At 45.4% G+C, this 23,751-nt stretch overlaps 2 protein-coding genes across 7 annotated transcripts in view; one reads left to right on the plus strand and one right to left on the minus strand.

Annotated features, from left to right (window-relative positions):
- drc1 (dynein regulatory complex subunit 1 homolog (Chlamydomonas)) lies at window positions 1-10,680 on the plus strand. The gene is made up of 16 exons (XM_024400303.2): window positions 1-303; window positions 487-574; window positions 686-798; window positions 1,068-1,251; window positions 1,371-1,508; window positions 3,170-3,256; window positions 3,370-3,492; window positions 3,581-3,720; window positions 7,540-7,674; window positions 8,059-8,515; window positions 8,658-8,747; window positions 8,875-8,961; window positions 9,292-9,437; window positions 10,029-10,181; window positions 10,315-10,417; window positions 10,529-10,680. Exons 1-16 carry the CDS (start codon window positions 176-178, stop codon window positions 10,583-10,585), a joined length of 2,229 nt encoding a protein of 742 aa, XP_024256071.1. The 5' UTR covers window positions 1-175; the 3' UTR covers window positions 10,586-10,680.
- The window catches only part of LOC112232964 (otoferlin-like), a 142,387-nt gene continuing 129,261 nt past the window's right edge, over window positions 10,626-23,751 (minus strand). For 2 of the 6 annotated variants that reach the window (XM_042321875.1, XM_042321872.1), the window contains 9 exons: window positions 23,506-23,666; window positions 23,155-23,297; window positions 22,470-22,558; window positions 19,296-19,394; window positions 18,989-19,087; window positions 17,165-17,406; window positions 16,486-16,664; window positions 16,011-16,111; window positions 10,626-11,108 (listed from right to left, as the gene is read on the minus strand). In XM_042321875.1, coding sequence (XP_042177809.1) covers window positions 10,922-11,108; window positions 16,011-16,111; window positions 16,486-16,664; window positions 17,165-17,406; window positions 18,989-19,087; window positions 19,296-19,394; window positions 22,470-22,558; window positions 23,155-23,297; window positions 23,506-23,666 — 1,300 coding nt within the window. In that variant the 3' untranslated portion in view covers window positions 10,626-10,921. The other 4 variants (XM_042321873.1, XM_042321874.1, XM_042321876.1 and 1 more) reach the window with 4 other exon arrangements.

A 23,751-nucleotide genomic window follows, 5' to 3' on the forward strand; every position in this document is an offset into this window, starting at 1 on the left:
CAGTTCACATTTCTTTCCCGTAGGGTGCAGAATACCCTACTTTTTTAGACTGGCCACCGTACCCATAGCAACAATTACAACAACAAACCATCATATAGTGAGTGATGTTGACACTTTCCACTTTTGTGTAGAAGCGAAGTAATAAGCTTAACTAGATAGCTAGCTAAGAAAAAAAATGAGTCAAGCCGGTAACCTACGCGAGGATACGGAGGAGGCTGGACCTTCCGTGGACTCTGAAAATCCAGAGGAGAGAATTGCTGCCCGTCGCCTCCGGATAGCTGCACGAAGTGAAGCCAAGAAAAGGTAGCTAACGTTAGCTGGCTTCTGTTTGAGATAGCACCTGTTAGCCGCCTGTTAAACTTTTAGCTTAGCTGTTTAGCTATTGCAGGTGAAGGTGTACTCTGTCCTCTGCAACTTTAGTGTTAGCTATAGCTAGTTATATAGTACATGCCAAAATAAGATGTTATTTTCCCATCTGTCATTCAGACAAGAACTGGGAGATGACTCCCGTGAAAAGAAAGAAATCAAAGAGGAGGCCAGGAAAAGCCAGCATCAAGTAGAACAGAGTGAGAAGGTACCATTAGGCCTATGTTATTGTTAGCATTAGAAATTCATTTGAAGCAATGAAACATAACGTCAACACAACACAGACACACCACATGTCTCCTTCTCTCATTCCCCCCAGCGTATGATAAAGCTGCAGAGTGATGGGACGGAGCTGGTTACCAACATCCAGGTAGCAGCTGATTCTAGGGAATCGCAGCGTCAAACAGAGGTGGAGGAAGCCCACAGACTCAGGTACCATACCCAGGATCAGTGACTGTGCCCCGCAGCAGTTGTAGTGGAAGTGCTCCCTCTGTTGACCATGGACTGTAAATGCTTATCTCATTATGACAAAAAGCAGGTCAAACTAATACAACCTCCTCACAGCACCTCTCAACAAACAAACTATTCTACCAATAATTGGAACGTTGTTGACTATCAACCAAACATTCATGTGCTCCAACCCTGCTCTCCTCTCCGACCTCCCTCTATCTCTCTCCCCTCCCACCCCTTCCCCTGAGCAGGGTGGAGAAGCTGGAGAATGAGGCCAAGTCGAGCCTGGAGAAGTTTGAGGAGATCACCAGGAAGTGGACGGTGGCAAAGATGAAGGAGATCCCCCAGGACCTGAGAGACTCTCTGAGCAGCCAGCAGCAGCTGTGTGCCCTGCTCATAGAGGACAAGAACAAACTCATCCATGAGTTGCAGAAGGTAGTGTGTGTGTGTGTGTGTGTGTGTGTGTGAGTGTGAGTGTGTGTGTGTGTGTGTGTGTGTGCTTGTGTGTATTAATTTGTTTTGTCTGTATGTATAATGTGTGTGTGCGTGTGTAGGAGATGAAGTTAAGTGACGATCGCTACGTCAAAGATCTAAAGAAGCAGGCAGAGGATGTGGACCTGATGATTGAGAGGATGGAGGACCAGGTCAAGTTTCTGATGGGCTCCTACAGGGATGAACTGGACCAGATAGAGGTGGGACACATTCAGAATCAGTGTTTAATACTCACATGTACAGGCTTGCAGGTGTGAATGCAGGGTACTGTGAAAATCTTAGGCTCCGAGCTAAAACATGCAGGATGAAGTGAAATAAAAGAATGAAAATGGTGATAAAAAACAAAAACAATATAAATATAAATAGCACTATATAGTAAAGAGTTTTGAGGACGTGGGTGGGGGAATGACCATAGGGGGAGCAACATGACCATTTAGAAGGTGTGGGGACCAAGTGAAATAAAAACGATGCAAATTCTAATAAAAACCATCTATAATATACATATTAAAAACTGCAACAGTGATGAATGTAGTTGGGATGTGGGCAGAGTAAAAGTCATTTGCGGGGGTGGGGGGCAGCACGTAAGGTAAGTGACCGTTGAGTGGGTGTGGGGAGGGGGAAAGGTCCATAGGGGGAGCAGCATGTAAGGTAAGTGACCGTTGAGTGGGTGTGGGGAGGGGGAAAGGTCCATAGGAGGGGGAAGCAGCTGGTGGTGACTATTCAGCAAACTATTGGCCAGTCTATTGCCATGATGCTCCTGTACTTCCTGCGTCTGAGGAATTGAAGCGGGGAGAACAGGACGTGGCTGGGGTCCTTGATGATCGTCTTGGCCTTCCTGCGACACCTGGTGTTGTAGGTGTCCTGTAGGGCAGGCAGTGTCCACCCAGCGGTGGTTGAAGAGTCGCTGTCGTGCCTTCTTCATCACGGTGTCCGTATGGTTAGACCATTTCAGCTTCTCTGAGATGTGTATGCCGTTGGATTTTGAAGTTATTGACCGTCTCCATGGCGGCCCTGTTGATGAGGATGGGGGCGTGTCCAGCCTGGTTCCTCCTGAAGTCCACAATCAGCTCCTTTGTTTTGCTAATGTTGTGGGAGAGGTTGTTTACCTGGCACCATGCCGTCAGAGTGCCTACCTCCTCCCTGTAGGGTGTCGTTGTTGGTATACAGGCTGTTATGTACGTTATGTTGGGGATATACGGACTGTTATGTCGTCAGCGAATTTGATGATGGAGTTGGAACTGTGTGAGGCCATGCAGTTGTTTGTATACAGGGAATACAGGAGGGGACTGAGGACGCACCATTGTGGGGCCCCCATGTTGAGAATGAGTGTCAAGAAGGTAATGTTGCCTACTTTCCCCACCTTGGGGTTGCCCGTCAGGAAGTCCAGGACACAGTTGTATAGGGAGGAGTTCAGACCCAGGGCCATGAGCTTTGTGATGAGCTTATAGGGCACTATGGTACTTAAGGCCGAGCTGTCACCCCTTGGTGGGTGATCCACGAGCTGACATGAAAGATATGAGCCAGGTGAGAGGACCTAAAGGTGGACGGGCTCATTGTATTGGGTGGAATGGAATTAATGGAAAGGAGTCAAACATGTGGTTTCCATATGTTGGATGTGTTTGATACTATTCCATTTATTCCATTCCAGCCATTACAATAAATACATCCTCCAATAGCTCGTCCCATCAGCCTCCACTGAGCCACCTTCTGTCTCCCCTGACCATGCAGTGTCCTGCCGACTTTGAGTGGGGCTGTTTCCTGCGTTTGGTTGGTTTTTGTTCACCAGGATGGTTATTGTGGTTGTTGACATGTTCATTGATCTGTTTGTTGATGGTTAGTGACCTGCTCCTGTTTTGTGCAGAATTCCTTTGAGCATGAGCGGAAGATCCTACTCACGGGGAACAGGAAGAAATGGGAACAGTACACGAAGGAGCGCCGGGACAAAGAGGTAAATCAGATTAAAATAAATACACTCTCTCTCTTCCCTCCCTGAAAATATACTTGAACTGTTTGTGTCTCTCTTTGTCTCTCCTTTCTCCCTCTCTCTCTCTCTCTCTCTAGCTGGAGAACGTCACGCAGAGGATGAAGAGGGTGGAGGAGTATGAGGTGTTGCTGCAGCAGCTGAGGACAGAGGACACGGAGGAATACAATATGATCAAGATCAAACTGGACACAGATGTTCAGGTAGACGGAAAATATGAAAAAGTGGAACGAGTATGCAGGTATGTTAGGGACTGTATTTAAATGAGCTGTGGTGTGTGTGTGTGTGTAGATCTTGGAGCAGCAGCTGCAGCAGATGAAGGCTACGTACCAGCTGAACCAGGAGAAGCTGGAGTACAACTTCCAGGTGCTAAAGAAGAGAGACGAAGAGAACACCATCACCAAGTCCCAGCAGAAGAGAAAGATCACCAGGTAGCTACATCTACAATGATTCAAAAAGTATTCAGACCCCTTCACTTCCTTCATCCATCTACTCACAATACCCCATAATGACAAAGTAAAAACAAGTTTTTGAAATATCACATTTAAGTATTCAGACCCTTTACTCAGTACTTTGTTGAAGCACCTTTGGCAGCGATTACAGCCTCAAGTTTTCTTGGGTATGACGCTACAAGCTTGGCACACCTGAATTTGGGGAGTTTCTCCCATTCTTCTCTGCAGATCCCCTCAAGCTCTGTTGTGTAGGATGGGGAGCATCGTTGCTCAAGTTATTTTCAGTTCTCTTCAGAGATGTTTGATCGTATTCAAGTCCGGGCTCTGGCTGGGCCACTCAAGGACATTCAGAGACTTGTCCCGAAGCCACTTCTGCGTTGTCTTGGCTGTGTGCTTAGGGTCGTTATCCTGTTGGAAGGTGAACCTTTGCCCCAGTCAGTCTCTTTGGATAATTCATTCCAATCATTTTAAAGTTAACAGCAGGTATTTCGCATGTAAGTTTAAGTATATTGATATCTTCACAAATCTACAAAACAGCCGTTTTACATCCTGAGTGCACTGGAGCAGGTTTTCATCAAGGATCTCTCAGTACTTTGCTCTTTAATCTTTCCCTTGATCCTGACTAGTCTCTCAGTCCTTGCCGCTGAAAAACATCGCAACAGCATGATGCTGCCACCACCATGCTTCACCGTAGGGATGGGATTGGCCAGGTGATGAGCGGCACCTGGTTTCCTCCAGACGTGGCACTTGGCATTCAGGCCAAAGAGTTCTATCTTGGTTTCATAAGACCAGAGAATCTAGTTTCTCATGGTCTGAGAGTCCTTTAGGTGTCTTTTGGCAATCTCTGGCTGTCATGTTCCTTTTACTGAGGAGTGGCTTCCGTCTGGCCATTCTACCATAAAAGCCTGATTGGTGGAGTGCTGCAGAGATGTTTGTCCTTCTGGAAGGTTCTCCCATCTCCACAGAGGAACTCTGGAGCTTGGGTTCTTGGTCACCTCCCTGAGGTGTTTGGTTGCTGGGCCAGCTCTAGGAAGAGCCTTGTTGGGTCCAAATTTCTTCCATTTAAGAATGATGAAGGTCACAAATGTTTTGGTACCGTTCCCCAGACCTGTGCCTCGACACAATCCTGTCTCGGAGCTCTATGGACAATTCCTTTGACCTCGTGGCTTGGTTTTTGCTCTGACATGCACTGTCAACTGTGGGACCCTATGCCTTGTGCCTTCCAAATCATGTCCAATCAGATGATCAATGGAAAAAAATGTAATCAAATCAAAGTGTATTTGTCACGTGGGCCAAACAACCTTCCAGTGAAATGCTTACTTACAAGCCCTAACCAACAGTGCAATTTTTAAGTAAAAAATAGGTATTAGGTAAACAATAGAGAAGTAAAGAAATAAAAAAAACAGTAGCGAGGCTATGTACAGGTGGTACTGGTAGTCGGGGTATTTGAGGTAATATGTACATGTAGGTATAGTTAAAGTGACTATGCATAGATGATAAACAGAGAGTAGCAGCAGCGTAAAAGAGGGGGTTGGCAGGTGGAGGGGGGTGCTGGGTGGCGGGACACAATGCAAATAGTCAGAGTAGTCATTTGATTACCTTTTCAGGAGTCTTATGGCTTGGGGGCAAAAGCTTTTGAGAAGCCTTTTGGTCCTAGACTTTGCACTCCGGTACCGCTTGCCATGCGGTAGCAGAGAGAACAGTCTATGACTGGGGTGGCTGGGGTCTTTGACAATTTTTAGGGCTTTCCTCTGACACCGCCTGGTGTAGAGGTCCTGGATGGCAGGCAGCTTAGCCCCAGTGATGTACTGGGCCATACGCACTACCCTCTGTAGTGCCTTGCGGTTGGATGACGAGCATTTGCTGTACCAGGCAGTGATGCAACCAGTGATGCTCTCGATGTTGCAGCTGTAGAACCTTTTGATGATCTGACGACCCATGCCAAATCTTTTCAGTCTCCTGAGGGGGAATAGATTTTGCTGTGCCCTCTTCACGACTATCTTGGTGTGTTTGGACCATTCTAGATTGTTGGTGATGTGGACACCTCTCAACCTGCTCCACTACAGTCCCGTCGATGAGAATGGGGGTGTGCCCAACCTCCTTTTCCTGTAGTCCACAATCATCTCCTCTGTCTTGATTACGTTGAGGTATAGGTTGTTATTCTGGCACAACCCGGCCAGGTCTCTGACCTCCTCCCTATAGGCTGTCTCGTCATTGTTGGTAATCAGACCTACCACTGTTGTGTTGTCTGCAAACTTAATGATGGTGTTGGATTCGTGCCTGGCCATGCAGTCGTGGGTGAACAGGGAGTACAGGTGGGACTGAGCACGCACCCCTGAGGGGCCCCAGTGTTGAGGATCAGCGTGGCAGATGTGTTGTTGTCTACCCTTACTACCTGGGGGTGGCCCGTCAGGAAGTCCAGGATCCAGTTGCAGAGGGAGGTGTTTAGTCCCAGGATCCTTAGCTTAGTGATCAGCTTTGAGGGCACTATGGTGTTGAATGCTGAGCTGTAGTCAATAAATAGCATTCTCACGTAGGTGTTCTTTTTGTCCAGGTGGGAAAGGGCAGTGTGGAGTACAAAAGAGATTGTATCATCTGTGGATCTGTTTGAGCGGTATGCAAATTGGCGTGGGTCTAGGGTTTCTGGGATAATGGTGTTGATGTGAGCCATTACCAGTCTTTCAAAACACTTCATGGCTATGGATGGAAGTGCTACGGGTCGGTAGTCATTTAGGCAGGTTACCTTAGTGTTCTTGGGCACAGGGACTATGGTGGTCTGCTTGAAGCATGTTGGTATTACAGACTCAATCAGGGACGCATGTTGAAAATGCCAGTGAAGACACCTGCCAGTTGGTCAGCACATGCCCGGAGCACACGTCCTGGTAATCTGTCTGGCCCAGCGGCCTTGTGAATGTTGACCTGTTTAAAGGGCTTACTCACGTTGGCTATGGAGAGTGTGATCACACAGTCGTCCGGAACAGCTGATGCTCTCATGCATGCCTCAGTGTTGCTTGCCTCGAAGCGAGCATAGAAGTGATTTAGCTCGTCTGGTAGATTTGTGTCACTGGGCAGTTCGCGGCTGTGCTTCCCTTTGTAGTCTGTAAAGGTTTGCAGGCCCTGCCACATCTGACGAGCATCGGAGACGGTGTAGTATGATTCAATCTTAGTCCTGTATTGGCACTTTGCCTGTTTGATGGTTCGTCAGAGGGCATAGCAGGATTTCTTATAAGCTTCTGGGTTATAAGCTTCCCGAGTCACAAACCTTGAAAGCAGCAGTTCTACCCTTTAGCTCAGTGCGAATGTTGCCTGTAATCCATGGCTTCTGGTTGGGGTATATACGTACAGTCACTGTGGGGACAACAGGTATTGTGTGTAGATTAATGAGGAATTGTTTTTATTTAATACATTTTAGAATAAGGCTGTATCGTCACAAAATGTGGAAGAGTCAAGGTGTCTGAATACTTTCCGAATGCACTGTATAACACTATCACTATAGCACCATTATACCACCTGATGTACAAAAGACATGTTTGCTGCATCTTAGATGGGCGCTGTCCACTACAATGTGGTGCTGAATTTCTGAGTTCTGTTTCCACCGCTGTCCGCTTCTGTGGTGCTGAATCGCCAATCTCTTCTATCACAGTGGGTTTGTTTACTTTAGCACCATTAGATATTTTAAACCTATTGACAAAAGTCGACAACAGTTTGGGGCTGTAGTTTGGGGGAAACTGGTTAGCTTGTAAATAACACTTATACCTGTGTAGTTCTGCTGTAGTTACTGGGACTTTTATCATCTAGACTGCAGGATGTTGTCAACAACCTGAAGATCAAGTGTGCCAACCAGGAGAAGCAGTCTAGGGAGGAGAACCAGAACCTCACTGACGACTACACACGCATCATGCAACAGTACAAACACATGCAGAAGAAGATGAGGTGAGTAACACACACACACACGGATACACACATGGACACACACACACACACACACACATACGGATACACACACACACACACACACACACACACACACACACACACACACACACACACACACACACACACACACACACACACACACACACACACACACAAAAGAGAATGTAATTGTCAGTCTTTGCATTTTCATTTTCTCTCCCTGTCTAACACTATAACCTAGGGATGGTCAAAACTGCAATTTAACTGTACCGAGCAGACCAACAAATGTCACATCAAGTGCAATGTCTCCAGCACTTGGGGAGACTTGCTTTTCGCTTCAGAAAGCCTTGTTTTGCCCATCCCTACTAATAAGACTATGCTCTTTCCCCTCCTTCCATTCAGGCACTTTGCGGCCATCGATGCCAAGAAGTTTGAGGAGGTGTGGCTGATGAACGAGGAGGAGGTCAAGGCGCTGGTGGAGAAGGCCCTGGATACAGACCGGCTGGTCCACGAGCAGCAGTTGGGCCTGGCCTGGCAGCGGCCGTCACTGGCTTTCATGGAGCGCTGCGGCCCCCTCCAGCCCCAGAGACAGACCCAGAAGACTGCGCACCAGGCAATCTCCGAGCTGCTCCAGCTTGGGCAGACCAGTGGCCTGGGGAAGGGGAAGTACCAGGAGGCTGGGGTTGGGCCTGGGGCAGAGAGCCCTGGGTTGGCTGTGGAGGTGTATGACTCAGGAGCAGGGCTGAAGAGTGGGAGCAGTGAGGTGGAGAGAGAGAGGGAAGGGAGTGAGGGGGAGCACAGTGGGACGGTGTCGGTGAAGATGGTCAAGAAGCTCCTGGAGCTGCTGTGTGACGAGGCGGTGAGCGGACTAAGAGTTTGTGTGTCTGTATGACAGAGGAATAGAGAGAGGAAGAGGAACTGTGTCATCTAACTCAACTAGTTCAACATTTAGCCTTTACAGCTTCTCTGTCTCTCTCTCCTTCCCTCCCTCACCTCCACAGGGTTTTCTGATAGAGAGTAAACTTCTGAAGCTTCTCTCGCCACTGGAGAAGGATGAACAGTCCCTCATGAAGCTGGACTCCATCTTCACTGTGAGTTACAACGTGACGGCTATATGTATGTTATGTCACCTGTAACTATACATTTACTGTCACATAAACACAAGACAGTCTCGACAGAGGATCTTCAGGTTGTCTCCGCTCTGTTCTTCTCTGCCAGGCCATGGGGATCGAGAGCGAGGAGGACGTGTACAAGCTGGCGGATTTCTTCATGAAGTACAGACATACACAAGGGGAGCAGACCCAGGTAAGGAGGGGGGAGGGAAGAAGGCTGATGTTAGTAGCCATGATTTTTATTTTATTTTACCTTTATTTAACCAGGTAAGTCAGTTAAGAACAAATTCTTATTTTCAATGACGGCCTAGGAACAGTGGGTTAACTGCCTGTTCAGGGGCAGAACGACAGATTTGTACCTTGTCGGCTCGGGGGTTTGAACTTGCAACTTTCCGATAACTAGTCCAACACTCTAACCACTAGGCTACCCTGCCGCCCCATGACCAGCTCCGCACTGACGTCTTGTAAGAATGATCAGAAAACATGATCCCCTCTTTCTTTTCTTATTTTTTTTTGTATTCAGGATGTGTCTGCAAAATGGGGCGTGGCCAGTCCTCAGGCAGAGCGAGGGGAGTTTACCTCCTCCTGCAGCCCGCCGTCTGACCTCATCCATCCCAATGATGTCCTGGTGGCCCTGAGGGCCTTCACTGCTCAACACTGCCGGCCCAGGTCAGCACTGGGGCTCTCTGTTTCAATACCCAAACTAGCATACCACTTATAATCAAGCAATGTATTGGGCATGCATTCTAAGTGCCTTGCCCATGTATTAAGCAATAAGGCCCAAAGGGGTGTGGTAAAGGATCAATATACCACGGCTAAGGGCGGTTCTTTTGCACGATGGAACACAGAGGTATATTGGCCATATACCACAAACCCCCTGAGGTGCCTTATTGCCTTATATTAAAAACAGCTTACCAGCGTAATTAGAACAGTAAACGAGTTGTTTTGCGTCATACCGTGGTATATTTAAGCAATAAGGCACATCAGGGGTTTGTGGTATATGACCAATATACCACGGCTAAGGGCTGCTCTTAGGTACGCCGCAACACAGAATACCTGGATTACCGCCCTTAGCCCTGGTATATTGGCCATATACCACAAACCCTCGGGCCTCATTGCTTAATTATGTGGTGACACGTTGGACTCAATACGACAAACTTAAATCAGTGTAGAAACCACCTTACAAATGTTATGTGGGGAAGCGGAACTTTACACACAATATTTCTCACAATGAAAGTGATGATTGTGACATTTCCCCAGAGAGTTAGCTGCCTCTCACCAGCCCAGTATGCTGGGTCTAGGAGGGAGAGATGACACCGAAGACGCTGCTTACTGGGAGGCCATGGGTGACGTCATCCCTGAGGCCAAACTCAAGATCTGGGGCGCCCTGGAGGCAGCACTTGACAAGTACCAGTGAGTACCACACACACATACACGTGATGACAAGATAGTAGCGGCCTCAAAGGCGTTACAAAACAGGTGACATAAAAAGTGGTGATTGGCTGAGCGTCACTTTGATTGATTATTTGAATCTGTCTGTTCCTAGCATTGTTCTGACAGAGAGGTCCAAGTTCATCACAGACACACAGAGCCTGAAACAGCAGAACACGGAGCTACGGATGCTGCTCCACCAATACGTCAACTCCAGGGTGTGTGTGGTGTGTGTGTGTGCCTGTGTTTGCATCGAGAGGGTTTGTGTCCAGAATGTGTTTGCTAATTTAATGACACGTCCACTGAACCTATCTACATTCCTCTCATAGGTCAATGCTGAGCTGGAGATCCCGCCCAACCTAGTGATGCAGTTGGCTCCTGAGTGAACAAACTGACTAATCGGGAAGAGCACACACAAACCCACAGTGCAGTTGAAATGCTTCAATATTTAATGATGAAAATAAAGCACTTCATCAACATACGGTATGAGAATTGATGTTTAACACTTTTAATAGAAAATATAAAGTGCATAATGGGAGTATTACCTTATAGTAAAGTAGAATGTATAGGAGATTATACCAACAATATGTGATAATAGTGCAATGCATTAGAGCGTGTACAAAGAGCCTTTCAAATACCAACAATGCATAAGATAGTGCAAATACACTCAGGGATCAGGCACATTGAGAGAAAGTTTGCATGTGTGTGGTTGATAAGTGTGTTCAGCCAGCGATGTTGAAGATCTTGTTGCTGAGGGCAGAGGGCATGGAGAAGAAGAGCAGGCCCAGGAACAGTAGTCCCAGCACAGCCCCCAGCAGTAGAACACAGTGCAGCTTGTACTGCCTCCAGGCCAGGATACACACCACATGCATTGGGCTCAGCAACCACGACAGACTGGTATTGGGACGACTGCAGGAAGAGATGTTTACACACACACACACACACAAAACTGAAATGTACACGCACGGACACACAAACACTACTCATAACGAGTCATATTGATACATATTGAAACACACAAAGAACACAGCGACACACACTGGACGACACATTGTAACCAGATACAAACCCAACAGTTGTCAAAATTGTTATTTCAATTAATTCCATTTATTTAAGATCATTGTTAAAACAGACAAAATGTTTGTATTGCATACTCATCAACAGGAGAATATAATAGACTTAGTGTTAGTGCAAACAAAATCCATTTTTGTTGGTTTTGTATTTTGTGAACATGAGATCACTAAAATGACTGCAACACAAATGATGTCATAACTACAAGTAGGTCAAGCAAGGGAAAACCAGAGGGAACTGCACACTGCAAACAAAGTAATCTGACAGGCCGACAGGGTAGAGGTCAAGAGGCCAAGCCGCACCTCCCTTTTACCGGACCTCTTGTGCTATAAGGTGCACATAACCACTTCCGGGAAAATCTGCATGGATTAAAACGTGTCAGGATCCATACAGATAACAGGTTTAGAAGCCGACTGTAAAAGCTATAGTAGAAAGGAAGTCATGCCATATCTGATGACCATGTAAACTTAATCACCGTGAGATGTTAGAATACTGATGCATGCTTATATTACTCTAAAACTACTGTATATTTTCTGGATAACTAAGAACCAATAAGAGCATTCCAGGTCACTGAAGAAAGTGGTGAAGAAACAAACTTTGTTCCATAAAATGTGTTTGATGACATAATTTAAGCCAAACAATAGCAAGTTTACTTCTCTAATGGATTCATATTCGAAAGCTATTCTTGTATTCCTTGTCCCTCTTTAAATCTTGTTGAACTACAGTAGGTCCTAGGAAAATAGACACCGGTTTTCAGTCTCATTATTTTAGAAGACGTGTGCAAAGGCTGCAAGAGCTAAAGAGGAACGCTAATGGTACTTACTGTTGGAAAAACATTTCATTTGATCCGGTTCAAGAGCTCACACCTAGCCCATGATTCCTATTTCGAAACCGACACACAGTGCCTTCAGAAAGTATTCAAACCCCTTGACTTATTCCACATTTTGTTGTCTTGCAGCCTGAATTAAACATTTATATAAAACAACATTTTCACCCATTTCAACACAACACCCCATAATAACAAAGTGAAAACATGTTTTTAGAAATTTGAGAAAATGCATTGAAAATTAAATACAGAAATAATATCTATAATTTACATAAGTATATTTACCTTTGATAGCAATTACAGCCGTGAGTCTTTCTGGGTCTCTAAGAGCATTCTTATTTTCTAACTTCTTCAAGCTTGGTGAAATTGGTTGTTGATCATTGGTAGACAATCATTTTCAGGTCTTGCCATAGATTTTCAAGTAGATTTAAGTCAAAACGGTAACTCAGCCACTTGAGTGTTGGCCTTGTGTTTTAGCTTATTGTCCTGCTGAAAGGCAAATTTTTCTCCCAGTGTCTGGTGGAAATCAGACTGAAACAGGTTTTCCTCTAGGATTTTGCCTGTGCCAAGCTCCATAACGTTTACTTTTTATGCTCCCCAGTCCTTATCGATTACGAGCAATAACCCTAACAAAGATTTGTAATAAATAACCCAATATAGACCACAGCCTATCATTTCTGAAGGGAGCAAATTAATCATAGTGGGCAGAAGAAGCAACTATAATGTCTGCTTTTTTATTTTAATCTACCAATAGGTTCCCTTCTTTACAAGGCATTGGAAAATCTCCCTGGTCTTTGCGTTTGAATCCCTGTATGAAATGTTACATTCAGGTTTGCAACATGACAAAATGTTGAAAAAGTAAATGGCACTGAAGGCACTGTCTCATGGGGTGGCAGGTAGCCTAGTGGTTAGAGCGTTGGACCAGTAACCGAAAAGTTGCTAGATTGAATCCCCGAGCTGACAAGGTAAAAAACCTGTCGTTCTGCTCCTCAACAAGGCAGTTTAACCCACTGTTCCTAGGACGTCATGGTAAATAAGAATTTGTTCTTAACTGACTTGCCTAGTTAAATAAATAGTCATGGAAATGATTACAACATCACTTGAGAAATGATCAAACTAACCATGTCCTTCCAAATAATTGTATATGTTTTTAGGAGACCAGGAGCTCCGATCGCCTTCCATATTTATTATTATTTTATTGACAAGACAGTTATAAGTACAGAATAGTAGACAATGGAGAGAGATACAGAAAGGAAGGGCGCGGACAATCCGCCGAGCCGGGGATCGAATCCCCATCGACAGGAGGCATGTGTAGTCCGGAATCGGAAGCTTAGATTGCTACACCAGACTCCGGCAACTTCCAAATCAATTTAAGTCATAAATAAACAAATACATACATAGGTAAATAAACCATCTCTGAAATGTAACATCAGGGTATGCTGCATTGCTGATGATGAGATCAGGGTTGAGTTGTTTGATTGGTTAGTCAGTGGCCAGTGCAGGGATGAGGTTTCTGATTGGTTAGCGTCCTGAAGCATTTGATCGGTTAGGCCCACTGTGCTACTGTAGCAGTCGAAAGTAGATGGTTGTTCCTAGTTTTCAGAAGACCAAGGGATAGGAAGTCCTTGAGTATGTGTGTTGAGCAGGACTGCCATGGTTAGAGGGGCGGTGGAGAAGGGGCAAGGCTGGGATGCGGAGGGAGTGGACTGGGGGGGGCTGCTGTCATCTTGTCTTCCCATCTATCCACCTTTCCCTCCCCTATTCTCTCCCTTACACGCCCTCTCTAAGCAGCACTGAGGCGAGTGTGTTTGGGGGGAGGGTACTGATGGAGAGACTGGGGGATGTTGTTTGGTGGATGTGAGTATTAACAATGGAAAGTGGAAGTGCATGGAACCCCACCCACCACCCCCACCACTCCTCTGTGTCTCGACCACCCCCAACCCACCCTGGTACCCATCCCTGCAGCCCCAATCAGCCCCCTCAGGCCCCCAGCATCTTCTTGACCAGGTAGCCAGGCATGCTGTAGAGGAAGAGCCCCAGCATCATGAGCAGCAGCAGGGCCACAACAATCTTGATGATAAGCCACTTGTAGCGGTTACACACCAGGTAGCGGATAGCCTTCAGCGGGCTCAGGAACCACAGGAATGTGGTGTCCGGCCGACTGGGGGGATTGGTGTAAGATTAGAGGGGAAGGGTGAGAATAGAGGGGTAGATAGTGGGGCATGGGATGGATGGGATGGGGGTTGAGGGTTAAAAGGGTGTGATGGAGGGTATACGGGAAGGAAGTGGGGAAAGATATGGGGTAGATGGGGGCGGTTGTGGGAGAGGTAGAGGTGGGGAACAGAAGGGTGAGTGGATTAAAGGGAGGGTAGTGGGTGGGGTGGGGAAACAGTGGTAATGGGGGCCAAAGTGCAGGGTAAAGAGAGGAAAGAGGAGAGCAAGCGTTAGTGGTTCGTAAGCCATATGATGTATGACTATTTCTAACTGATCACAATTTCTCCACACACTACTACACAAACAACCCTGTTTACAAAATAGCAACGTTCTTTTTATTTTATACAGAACCAGAAGACCACCGCACAATCGGGAAGCACAGACGATGGAGACTCAGACAATGGATACACAGATATAAAATTAGATGGTGTTTGTTTGACAGCTCGCTTGAACGCAGCTACAGATAAAAAAGTATTTCCCCTGAAGCCGCCAGTGTAATGACAGTGTGATGCACAATGGAAGACTCGGGACACCAGACACTGGCAGGTTGAGCAACAAGAGACAGAGGACAGTATAGGGGACAGAGACAGTGACATGAATGCTGGGACATGAAGATGCTGAGAGCAAAGAAAAAAAGGGGAGGGATGCAGCAAAAGCTACCAGAGACAATCTTTGTATATCTGAGGAAAGACAAAGACTGAGACATACCTGGGGGGGAAAAAGAGGACGAGATGAGCGGTTGAGGGATGGAAGAAAGAGGTTATGGAAAAGGAAGGTGGTAGAAAGCAGAGGAAGAGGTAAGAAGGGAAAAGACAGAGAGTGAAGCGATATGGGTTCAGTGAAAAGGAGGAACAGAGGAGAGAACAGAGAGAGGGGAAAAGGAGAAAGAGGAGCTGACAGAAAATGCGGAACGGAGGACAAGAGAGGAGAGGCTAGGATAGGACAGAGAGAGGGGGCTACCGGTGGCCCTGGTGGGTCGACGTTCTCTCAGGCCCCCAGCATCTTCTTGACCAGGTAGCCAGGGAAGGAGTAGAGGAAGAGGCCGAGCAGGAGCAGCAGCAGCAGCAGGCCCAGGGCCTTGAGGATCAGCCAGCGGTAGTTGTGCCAGATGAAGTAGCGGATGGACTTCAGAGGGTTCACAAACCACATGAGACTGGTGTCCGGGCGACTTCAGAAGGGGGAGGAAAGGAAGGGAGGGGTGGAGGGGATGTATATGGAAGGAAAGACAACGCAGGTTGGAGGGGAGGAAGAAAGGCAACACAAAGGAAGGAAGAAAAGAAACAGAGGGAGACAGGTGAAGGAATGACAGGAGGAGAATGGAGTGATAGTGTGAAGGTGTAAGGGGGGCATTTTCACAGCGCAAAGAGGTGCTGTTGACAAAATAGGCCGTATGTCTTGTGTGCACCATATATCCTCTGAATAAACCATTATTAGCTTCTGATGGATGCACAATGAGGGGGTTTGAATATAAATTGATATTTGAATGAAATATGGTCCCATTTTGTTTTTTTGTTGCGTCGTGTAAATAGGACTCCTGAAGGAAGTGGATGAATATATGAGTCTGACTCCACACCATTATTTTCTTTCCCACCTTCACGTTTAAAATCATTTTTGTTGTGATTGTGTTCATTTTGTCTGTGTGTGTGTGTGTATGTGTGTATCGTCTTAATGTGTGTATACTGTAACTGTAAATATCTTACTTTGGTTTCTCCAGAGGGTCAGGCTCATTGCGTCCCAGACCAACAGGACTTTTCTCCGCTTCCTCTGCCGACATCAGATGAAGCTCCGCCTCCACTTTACCCTGAGAAGACGACACAATCAATCCAATACTCCAACGTGTGGGTGTGTGCGGTGCGTGTGTGCGTATATGCGTTCGTGTCTATGTATGTGTAATCTCTAGTGGACAGACTACTTAAAAGAAAGGGTATCGTAACGTCCGTCAAAAAGGTTCTGGGATGCAACGACTAGCTAGCAACAGTAGTTCCAGTGCCCAGGTTTTTAGTCACTGGTTATTTGGACGGCTGAGAGTTTCCAGATAGGGGGGGTGGAGACTTCGCTAGTCGCGTTAGTATCTTTCTCTCAACATCTCGACCCTGAACCTAAATAATCATGTGACATTTTTATTCTGGGTTTCGAAGATTAGTCTCTCTCTCTCTCTCTCTCTCTCTCTCTCACCGTGAGTTCCATCTCGTCGTTTTCGTCGCGGGCCACGAATGGCCACCAGCCCTTGACTCTCTTCTGTTTGAAGATGGAAATGCAGGGCAGCTCAGCCTCATTCTGGACCATGCCTATAGAACACTGCTTGGCTGTCTTCGCCCCGCGGGGAAACCTGTTCAGGTCCAGCTCTATTGCACCTGTCAGGAGAGAAAATACAGGGCATTAGTGAATAACTGAGGAAATATCTGAGGAGATACAGATGCCGGATCCTAATTTAAGCCCGTTTCCTACGTCAGGAAAATAACCCCGTAGCAACAGGAAATGTGAATTATTATGTTGAATTGTAATTTACATTTTTGATGCATTTTTTCATACGGGAAAATCAAGTCTAAAATATCAAAGTGGAAATGACAAACTTTAGAAAGTCTTATTAAACCTCAAATACACGACAAGTAAAACATTTCTCCTGCAATAGGGTTCAAATTAAGATCCTACGCCTGTACAAAGATGGAGAGGCAAAGACAGACTGAGATACAGCGAGAACCTGGAGAGGAAGAGGACAAGAGATGAAAGAGGTTGAGGGATGTGATCTAGGAGCTATAGAAGAAGTGGCTGAGAAAATACAGAACATTTTAGAAAATAGACATGAAAAGAAGAATATGTAGCATTCCAGAGAGCCCTAGCAGTGTAGGCCTACCTAGGAAGTCATCAGCGGAGAAGTGGTCAGCGTCCCAGACCTGCAGGGTGAGGCGTGCAGGGATCTTGTACTCTGTCTCATCCCAGGAGAACATGGACTCCTTCTTAGAGATGACAATCTTCTCCTCGGCCATCAGGTAGTCAAAGGGGAACACGAAGCGCCAGTTGAAATTCCCCTCGCCTGTCAGAGAGTGGTAGTGGACATCTGTGTCCTGTTTGTCCTCCTGTTGCCCTTTCAGCCACCTGGGATAAAGGGTTAAATATCACAGGGGTCAAAGGTTAGAGGTCAGGGTAATAATGTTGTAAATTGGGTGTAAGGACCGTGTTATTATTAAGTTATTGTTTTACATATCAGCTAGCTCTGTGTGAAGGTTATCTGTGGAGGTTAAGCAGATGCAGTGAAGATCAACCATCTTACATCAGTGAATGTGATTTGAGATTGTTAGTGGATAATTTATAGTATGGCCGAATGTGTTTTATGCATTACAGGTCTGGTCCATTTAATACAAAAAAGGAAAGTTAGTATTTTAAAAGCAAAACTCATGCATGATGTGACCCTCCAATAAAAAACAGTATGAGATGAATGATTCAAACAAATTGAAATATGCCTATGAAATAATGCTGATTGTGTGGACCTGGGTAAATTCCATATGAAGTGTACCATCTGATAACGACTGAATAAGAACACGGTTTGAACTGTGTATTTAAATACAAATGACCTGATTTGGTGTTGGGAGGGTCACATGATTTCTATTGCCATGCACAACACAAAGCTTTCCAAAAAACAAAAAAGAGTCACATAAATGATCTCAAAAGAGTTTATGACAGTGCTTTCCTTCATTGGAGGGAAGATGCATATACGACGAGGTTAACATAAGCAGAAGTGTCATACAATGCAAAATGTGTCTCAATGCAGGCTCAGTACAGTACTGTAGGTGAGTTGTACTGCTGCAGTGGCGTGAAGCGGGCAGTGGTTGGTAAAGAGGGTTGGGTTCCATTCATTTTCAATTCAGAAAGGAGATCAAAATTCTCATTTCAATAATTTAAAAAAAATGTATCTTTCAAAATTGATGGCAGTTTTAAATTCTTCAACTGGAATAAAAAAAGAAAAGAGGAATGGACTGAATTGAAACCCTGAAGGTGGGCACATTGGAGAAGCAGGAGGGGAGGCCATTTTTTTTATATGACTTTCAATGTCCATTATAATTGATTATACTATTATCATTAATAAGAAGCGTCATATTACAATAAAATTGCAAAAAACAACAAGGACATTTCCCATGCAAACATTCTTGACTAATGCTATCGTTTAACCCCTGCCCAAGACAATGTAGGAATGTGCTGTAGGAATGCAGGACCATACCAGTTAAACAAATGGCAGTAAGGATGATTAGAAATTGGCTGCCATGGACTTATCCTGGCTTATATTCAATATAATGTGTATGAGACCTACTGAAAAGAAAAATTCTAAATCAATACGTGTGTCATCCACAGAACATATTGCAAACCATTATCCATGATCTGGATAATTCAATAACGATTAGTCCATTTTAGATGAGTAAATGGCCTGGCCCTAGTGTCATTTGTGTGATGTCTTTGATGACACTGACTCTTTAGGCGGTTTTAGTGGTATGGCCCTGTTTGGCTTCCTCTCTCTGTAGGCGTGAAGGCATGGTGGTTTACTGCGTGCTGATAGGAGGGCTGAGGGAAAGGGGTGGGACTTGAGCAGGGGAGCAGAGTTCTGGTTGTTTAGCTGAGGAAGGGGCGGGTAAAGGGAGGGCGAGGGGTTTGTACGAGCCATGCGATGGAATCATATGTGTTTTACCCCTTGACATAGATGTCAGACATCTTCTCTCCTGTCATGAAAGCATCGTCCTCTAGAACTACGTCATCAGTGTTCCAAATAATAACACGCAGCTCAAAGCTAGACAACAGCACAGCATCGACACACAGGAGAGAGAGAGAGGACATCAAACGAGACACGACAAACAAACACCCAACACACGGAAAACGTAGAAACAAAAAACAAAAACAAAAAAAAACAATGATTAACGCCAAAAAACGCAGCACGCCACTTTGTCACACCCACGGGGCGATCAGGGCTTAGCGTCACGGTCCTCTGTGGTACCTACCCCCTGACAAATATGTCACTGGACTTTTCCCCAGTGAAGTAATCATCGTCCTCGAGTATTACTTCGTCTGTATTCCATATAACCACCCTGAGCTCATATCTGGCGAGGAGGGAGGGAGGAACACACACAGTTGGACTGCTGTTGTCTGGTGCTAAGTTAGCCTTGGAACATGGATGTGTGGACTCTACAGCCATGTCCCAGGGTTAATGCTAGATGACCAACCCACTCTAAGGACACACAACACTTACCACAGAAAACCTGTAATCGCAATTAGCAGGAAAACTACAAGTCCATATGATTTAAGAGTTATATAAACAGTACTTCATATTGGACCATAAATAAGATACAATACTTCAGTCAACCTTTCAGAAAGGAGTTCATATGTAAAAGTTGTCACATGATCTATCTGTGATGTGATGTATAGTATACACCAGAGGTGTGGACTCGAGTCACATGACTTGGAATCGAGTCACAAATATGATGACTTAGACTTTAACACCAATGACTCGTGACTTGACTTGGACTTGAGCCTTATGACTCCGACCTGACTTGATACCCTCCCCAAGCCCAAATATTTAAAATGATGCTATTTAAAAAAGTGTGCAGCGCATCAACTCTTCATTTAAATGGATTACAGTTTGAATTGGACAACAGCCAATCAAATTGTGCCAGCTGAGAAAAAGTTGTGCATGGCAGTGGAGAGGAACGTCGGCGGGTGAATTCAGATGGAGCCCTTGGAATTTTCGAACATAAAGACAACGCTGTATCAACAAAAAACGGATTGCAACTTGCAAAACATGCGGGAAGAAAATTACAGACGGAGGCGCAACAATTTTCAACTTTGTTTGACATTTGAAGCTGCTCAAAGAACGGTAAGTCGTGGTTAATATAGCCGACAGCTATATAATTTATAACTTTACTAGTGTAGCATGTAGGCTAATGTAATGTTAAATCAATGAGCCTCTACACAGTCAGTCAGTGCGGGAACGTGATCATTGCAACCAAGATTGAGCTATAACTGGCTAGGCAGTTGGTAGCCTAAATCCTGCCTGATGTTACTGCTGTTCCGAAAACCATTGACATACGTTAGCCTACTGGAAACACACACAGAGTGTGTGTGTGTGTTAAGGTTGGGCAATTGTGTACAAGCCTACATCGCCCGATTGCGCCCCATAGCGATCCTCGATAGTCGACCACTATTGGGGGTGTTTCTCATGGCTACCCATGTATTTACATGGAAATATAACGTTTATTTGGAAAGTAATAAATATATAGATATTTTTAAAAGCATTCATGATTTGCGTAAATGTAATATACACTGCTCAAAAAACATGAAGGGAACACTTAAACAACACAATGTAACTCCAAGTCAATCACACTTCTGTGAAATCAAACTGTCCACTTAGGAAGCAACACTGATTGACAATAAATGTCACATGCTGTTGTGCAAATGGAATAGACAACAGGTGGAAATTATAGGCAATTAGCAAGCCACCCCCAATAAAGGAGTGGTTCTGCAGGTGGTGACCACAGACCACTTCTCAGTTCCTATGCATCCTGGCTGATGTTTTGGTCACTTTTGAATGCTGGCGGTGCTTTCACTCTAGTGGTAGCATGAGACGGAGTCTACAACCCACACAAGTGGCTCAGGTAGTGCAGCTCATCCAGGATGGCACATCAATGCGAGCTGTGGCAAGAAGGTTTGCTGTGTCTGTCAGCGTAGTGTCCAGAGCATGGAGGCGCTACCAGGAGACAGGCCAGTACATCAGGAGACGTGGAGGAGGTCGTAGGAGGGCAACAACCCAGCAGCAGGACCGCTACCTCCGCCTTTGTGCAAGGAGGAGCAGGAGGAGCACTGCCAGAGCCCTGCAAAATGACTTCCAGCAGGCCACAAATGTGCATGTGTCTGCTCAAACGGTCAGAAACAGACTCCATGAGGGTGGTATGAGGGCCCGACGTCCACAGGTGGGGTTTGTGCTTACAGCCCAACACCGTGCAGGACGTTTGGCATTTGCCAGAGAACACCAAGATTGGCAAATTCGCCACTGGCGCCCTGTGCTCTTCACAGATGAAAGCAGGTTCACACTGAGCACATGTGACAGACGTGACAGAGTCTGGAGACGCCGTGGAGAACGTTCTGCTGCCTGCAACATCCTCCGGCATGACCGGTTTGGCGGTGGGTCAGTCATGGTGTGGGGTGGCATTTCTTTGGGGGGCCGCACAGCCTCCAAGTGCTCGCCAGAGGTAGCCTGACTGCCATTAGGTACCGAGATGAGATCCTCAGACCCCTTGTGAGACCATATGCTGGTGCGGTTGGCCCTGGGTTCCTCCTAATGCAAGACAATGCTAGACCTCATGTGGCTGGAGTATGTCAGCAGTTCCTGCAAGGCATTGATGCTATGGACTGGCCCGCCCGTTCCCCAGACCTGAATCCAATTGAGCACATCTGGGACATCATGTCTCGCTCCATCCACCAACAGACTGTGGTTGCACCACAGACTGTCCAGGAGTTGGCGGATGCTTTAGTCCAGGTCCGGGAGGAGATCCCTCAGGAGACCATCCGCCACCTCATCAGGAGCATGCCCAGGTGTTGTAGGGAGGTCATACAGGCACGTGGAGGCCACACACACTACTGAGCCTCATTTCGACTTGTTTTAAGGACATTACATCAAAGTTGGATCAGCCTGTAGTGTGGTTTTCCACTTTAATTTTGAGTGTGACTCCAAATCCAGACCTCCATGGGTTGATAAATTTGATTTCCATTGATCATTTTTGTGTGATTTTGTTGTCAGCACATTCAACCATGTAAAGAAAAAAGTATTTAATAAGAATATTTCATTCATTCAGATCTAGGATGTGTTATTTTAGTGTTCCCTTTATTTTTTTGAGCAGTTGTACTATTACTCTTGTTAAAAATATGAAATGGTATTACATTTGTGGAAGAGCACATTATGACTTGTTTAGGACTCGAAACTCAAAGTTTAGGACTTGAGACTTGACTTGATGGTCTTGACTTGAGACTTGACTCGGACTTGCCTGTCTTGACTTGGGACTTGATGAGTGCTAAGACTTGAGACTTATTTGTGACATGTAAAACAATGACTTGGTTCCACCTCTTGTATACACTGTATCTACACTGACTGAAGACTTGCGCCAGCCCCAGACAGGACCTACTTCTTTGGTTTCCGTGGTGATATGTCAATGGCGGGTCCAGGTGCTGGCATGTCCATGGGGAACATGTCTACCCACATCTCAATCCGCCCCTGTGGAGTTTAACAGAAGTCACAAAAGGTTATAACCGCTTATTACAGATTCATTATCCACTACTCTTAATTATTTACAGATCTGGGTTCAAATACATATGTATTTGAGTATCTGGTATTTCAAATACTTTTTTCTATGTATTTTCGAATACACAGTCCAAAACATATGAGTATTTGAATGGTTATTTGAAAACCAAATTGTATTTGAAAGTATTTTCAAATACTTAATTCAAACACTATTTTCAAATACCTAGGTTAAATTCAAGGAAGTGTATTTGAGTATTTTCAAATACTTTCCAAGTGTATTTAAACTGCTTTTCCTTTTTCCTAAAATATATCTAAATACTTATTTGAAATGCATGTGAAAGTAATTGAGATATTTGAGATAGAATTTGAACCCAGGTCTGATTATTTCACCATTATTAGGTGCTACATTACATTTAAATCAACTCAAAGCACTACATTACATTTAATCTGTTGGGAAGTTGCAAATTGGAGAGGAAAAAGGGGTAAAAAAGGTTCTAGATAAACCCTTATAATAATGATATATAATAATAACATGTGGATAGTTTTTGAGATATAGGAGTTGGTGTGACCTGTTCGATGCCAGGTTTCTCAGGGTGGAACAGGGGTCTTGTCTCGACGTGTTCTGGGATGAGTTTACAGCCCACCCTAGGGATCTCCTCCCAGTGCTTCAGCACCGTCAGCGCCAGGTGCTCATCTGTCTGCTTCTTTAGACCTGTACACACACACACACACACACACACACACACACACACACACACACACACACACACACACACACACACACACACACACACACACACACACACAACACACACACACACACACACACACAAAAATACCAGGTCTCTCTAAATATAGGCAAAGCTTAATAAAGCTTGCTCTGTTCAATGACATAAATGCATCAAATACTAACAACATACCAGTCTCATCCTCGATCTCTGTGGCACCCATGAAGATACGGTTGGCGACCTTGACCCTTCCCCCGGGGCCGTAGTGGGGTCCGTCCAGCTTGCCCTCCTTACAGAGCTTGGCCAGGATCTGGCTTGGCTTCATGGGGTCACGCCACATGTTGTAACCATGCCTACCAGGAACAAACAACACCACCAGACTGTTATCGATATTTACTTGCTTTTTCTTTCGAAAGAGACAGACAGACAGAGGAACAT

Source organism: Oncorhynchus tshawytscha, linkage group LG05 (assembly GCF_018296145.1).
Source record: "Oncorhynchus tshawytscha isolate Ot180627B linkage group LG05, Otsh_v2.0, whole genome shotgun sequence".
Classification (NCBI taxonomy): Eukaryota; Metazoa; Chordata; class Actinopteri; order Salmoniformes; family Salmonidae; genus Oncorhynchus; species Oncorhynchus tshawytscha.

Excerpts from the sequence above, each read along its gene's own strand:
- drc1 (XM_024400303.2), top strand. The coding sequence starts at position 176 with ATGAGTCAAGCCGGTAACCTACGCGAGGATACGGAGGAGGCTGGACCT. Across the intron at positions 799-1,067 it reads GAGGAAGCCCACAGACTCAG|GGTGGAGAAGCTGGAGAATG; the intron begins GTACCATACCCA and ends TCCCCTGAGCAG. Across the intron at positions 10,182-10,314 it reads GCAGCACTTGACAAGTACCA|CATTGTTCTGACAGAGAGGT; the intron begins GTGAGTACCACA and ends GTCTGTTCCTAG.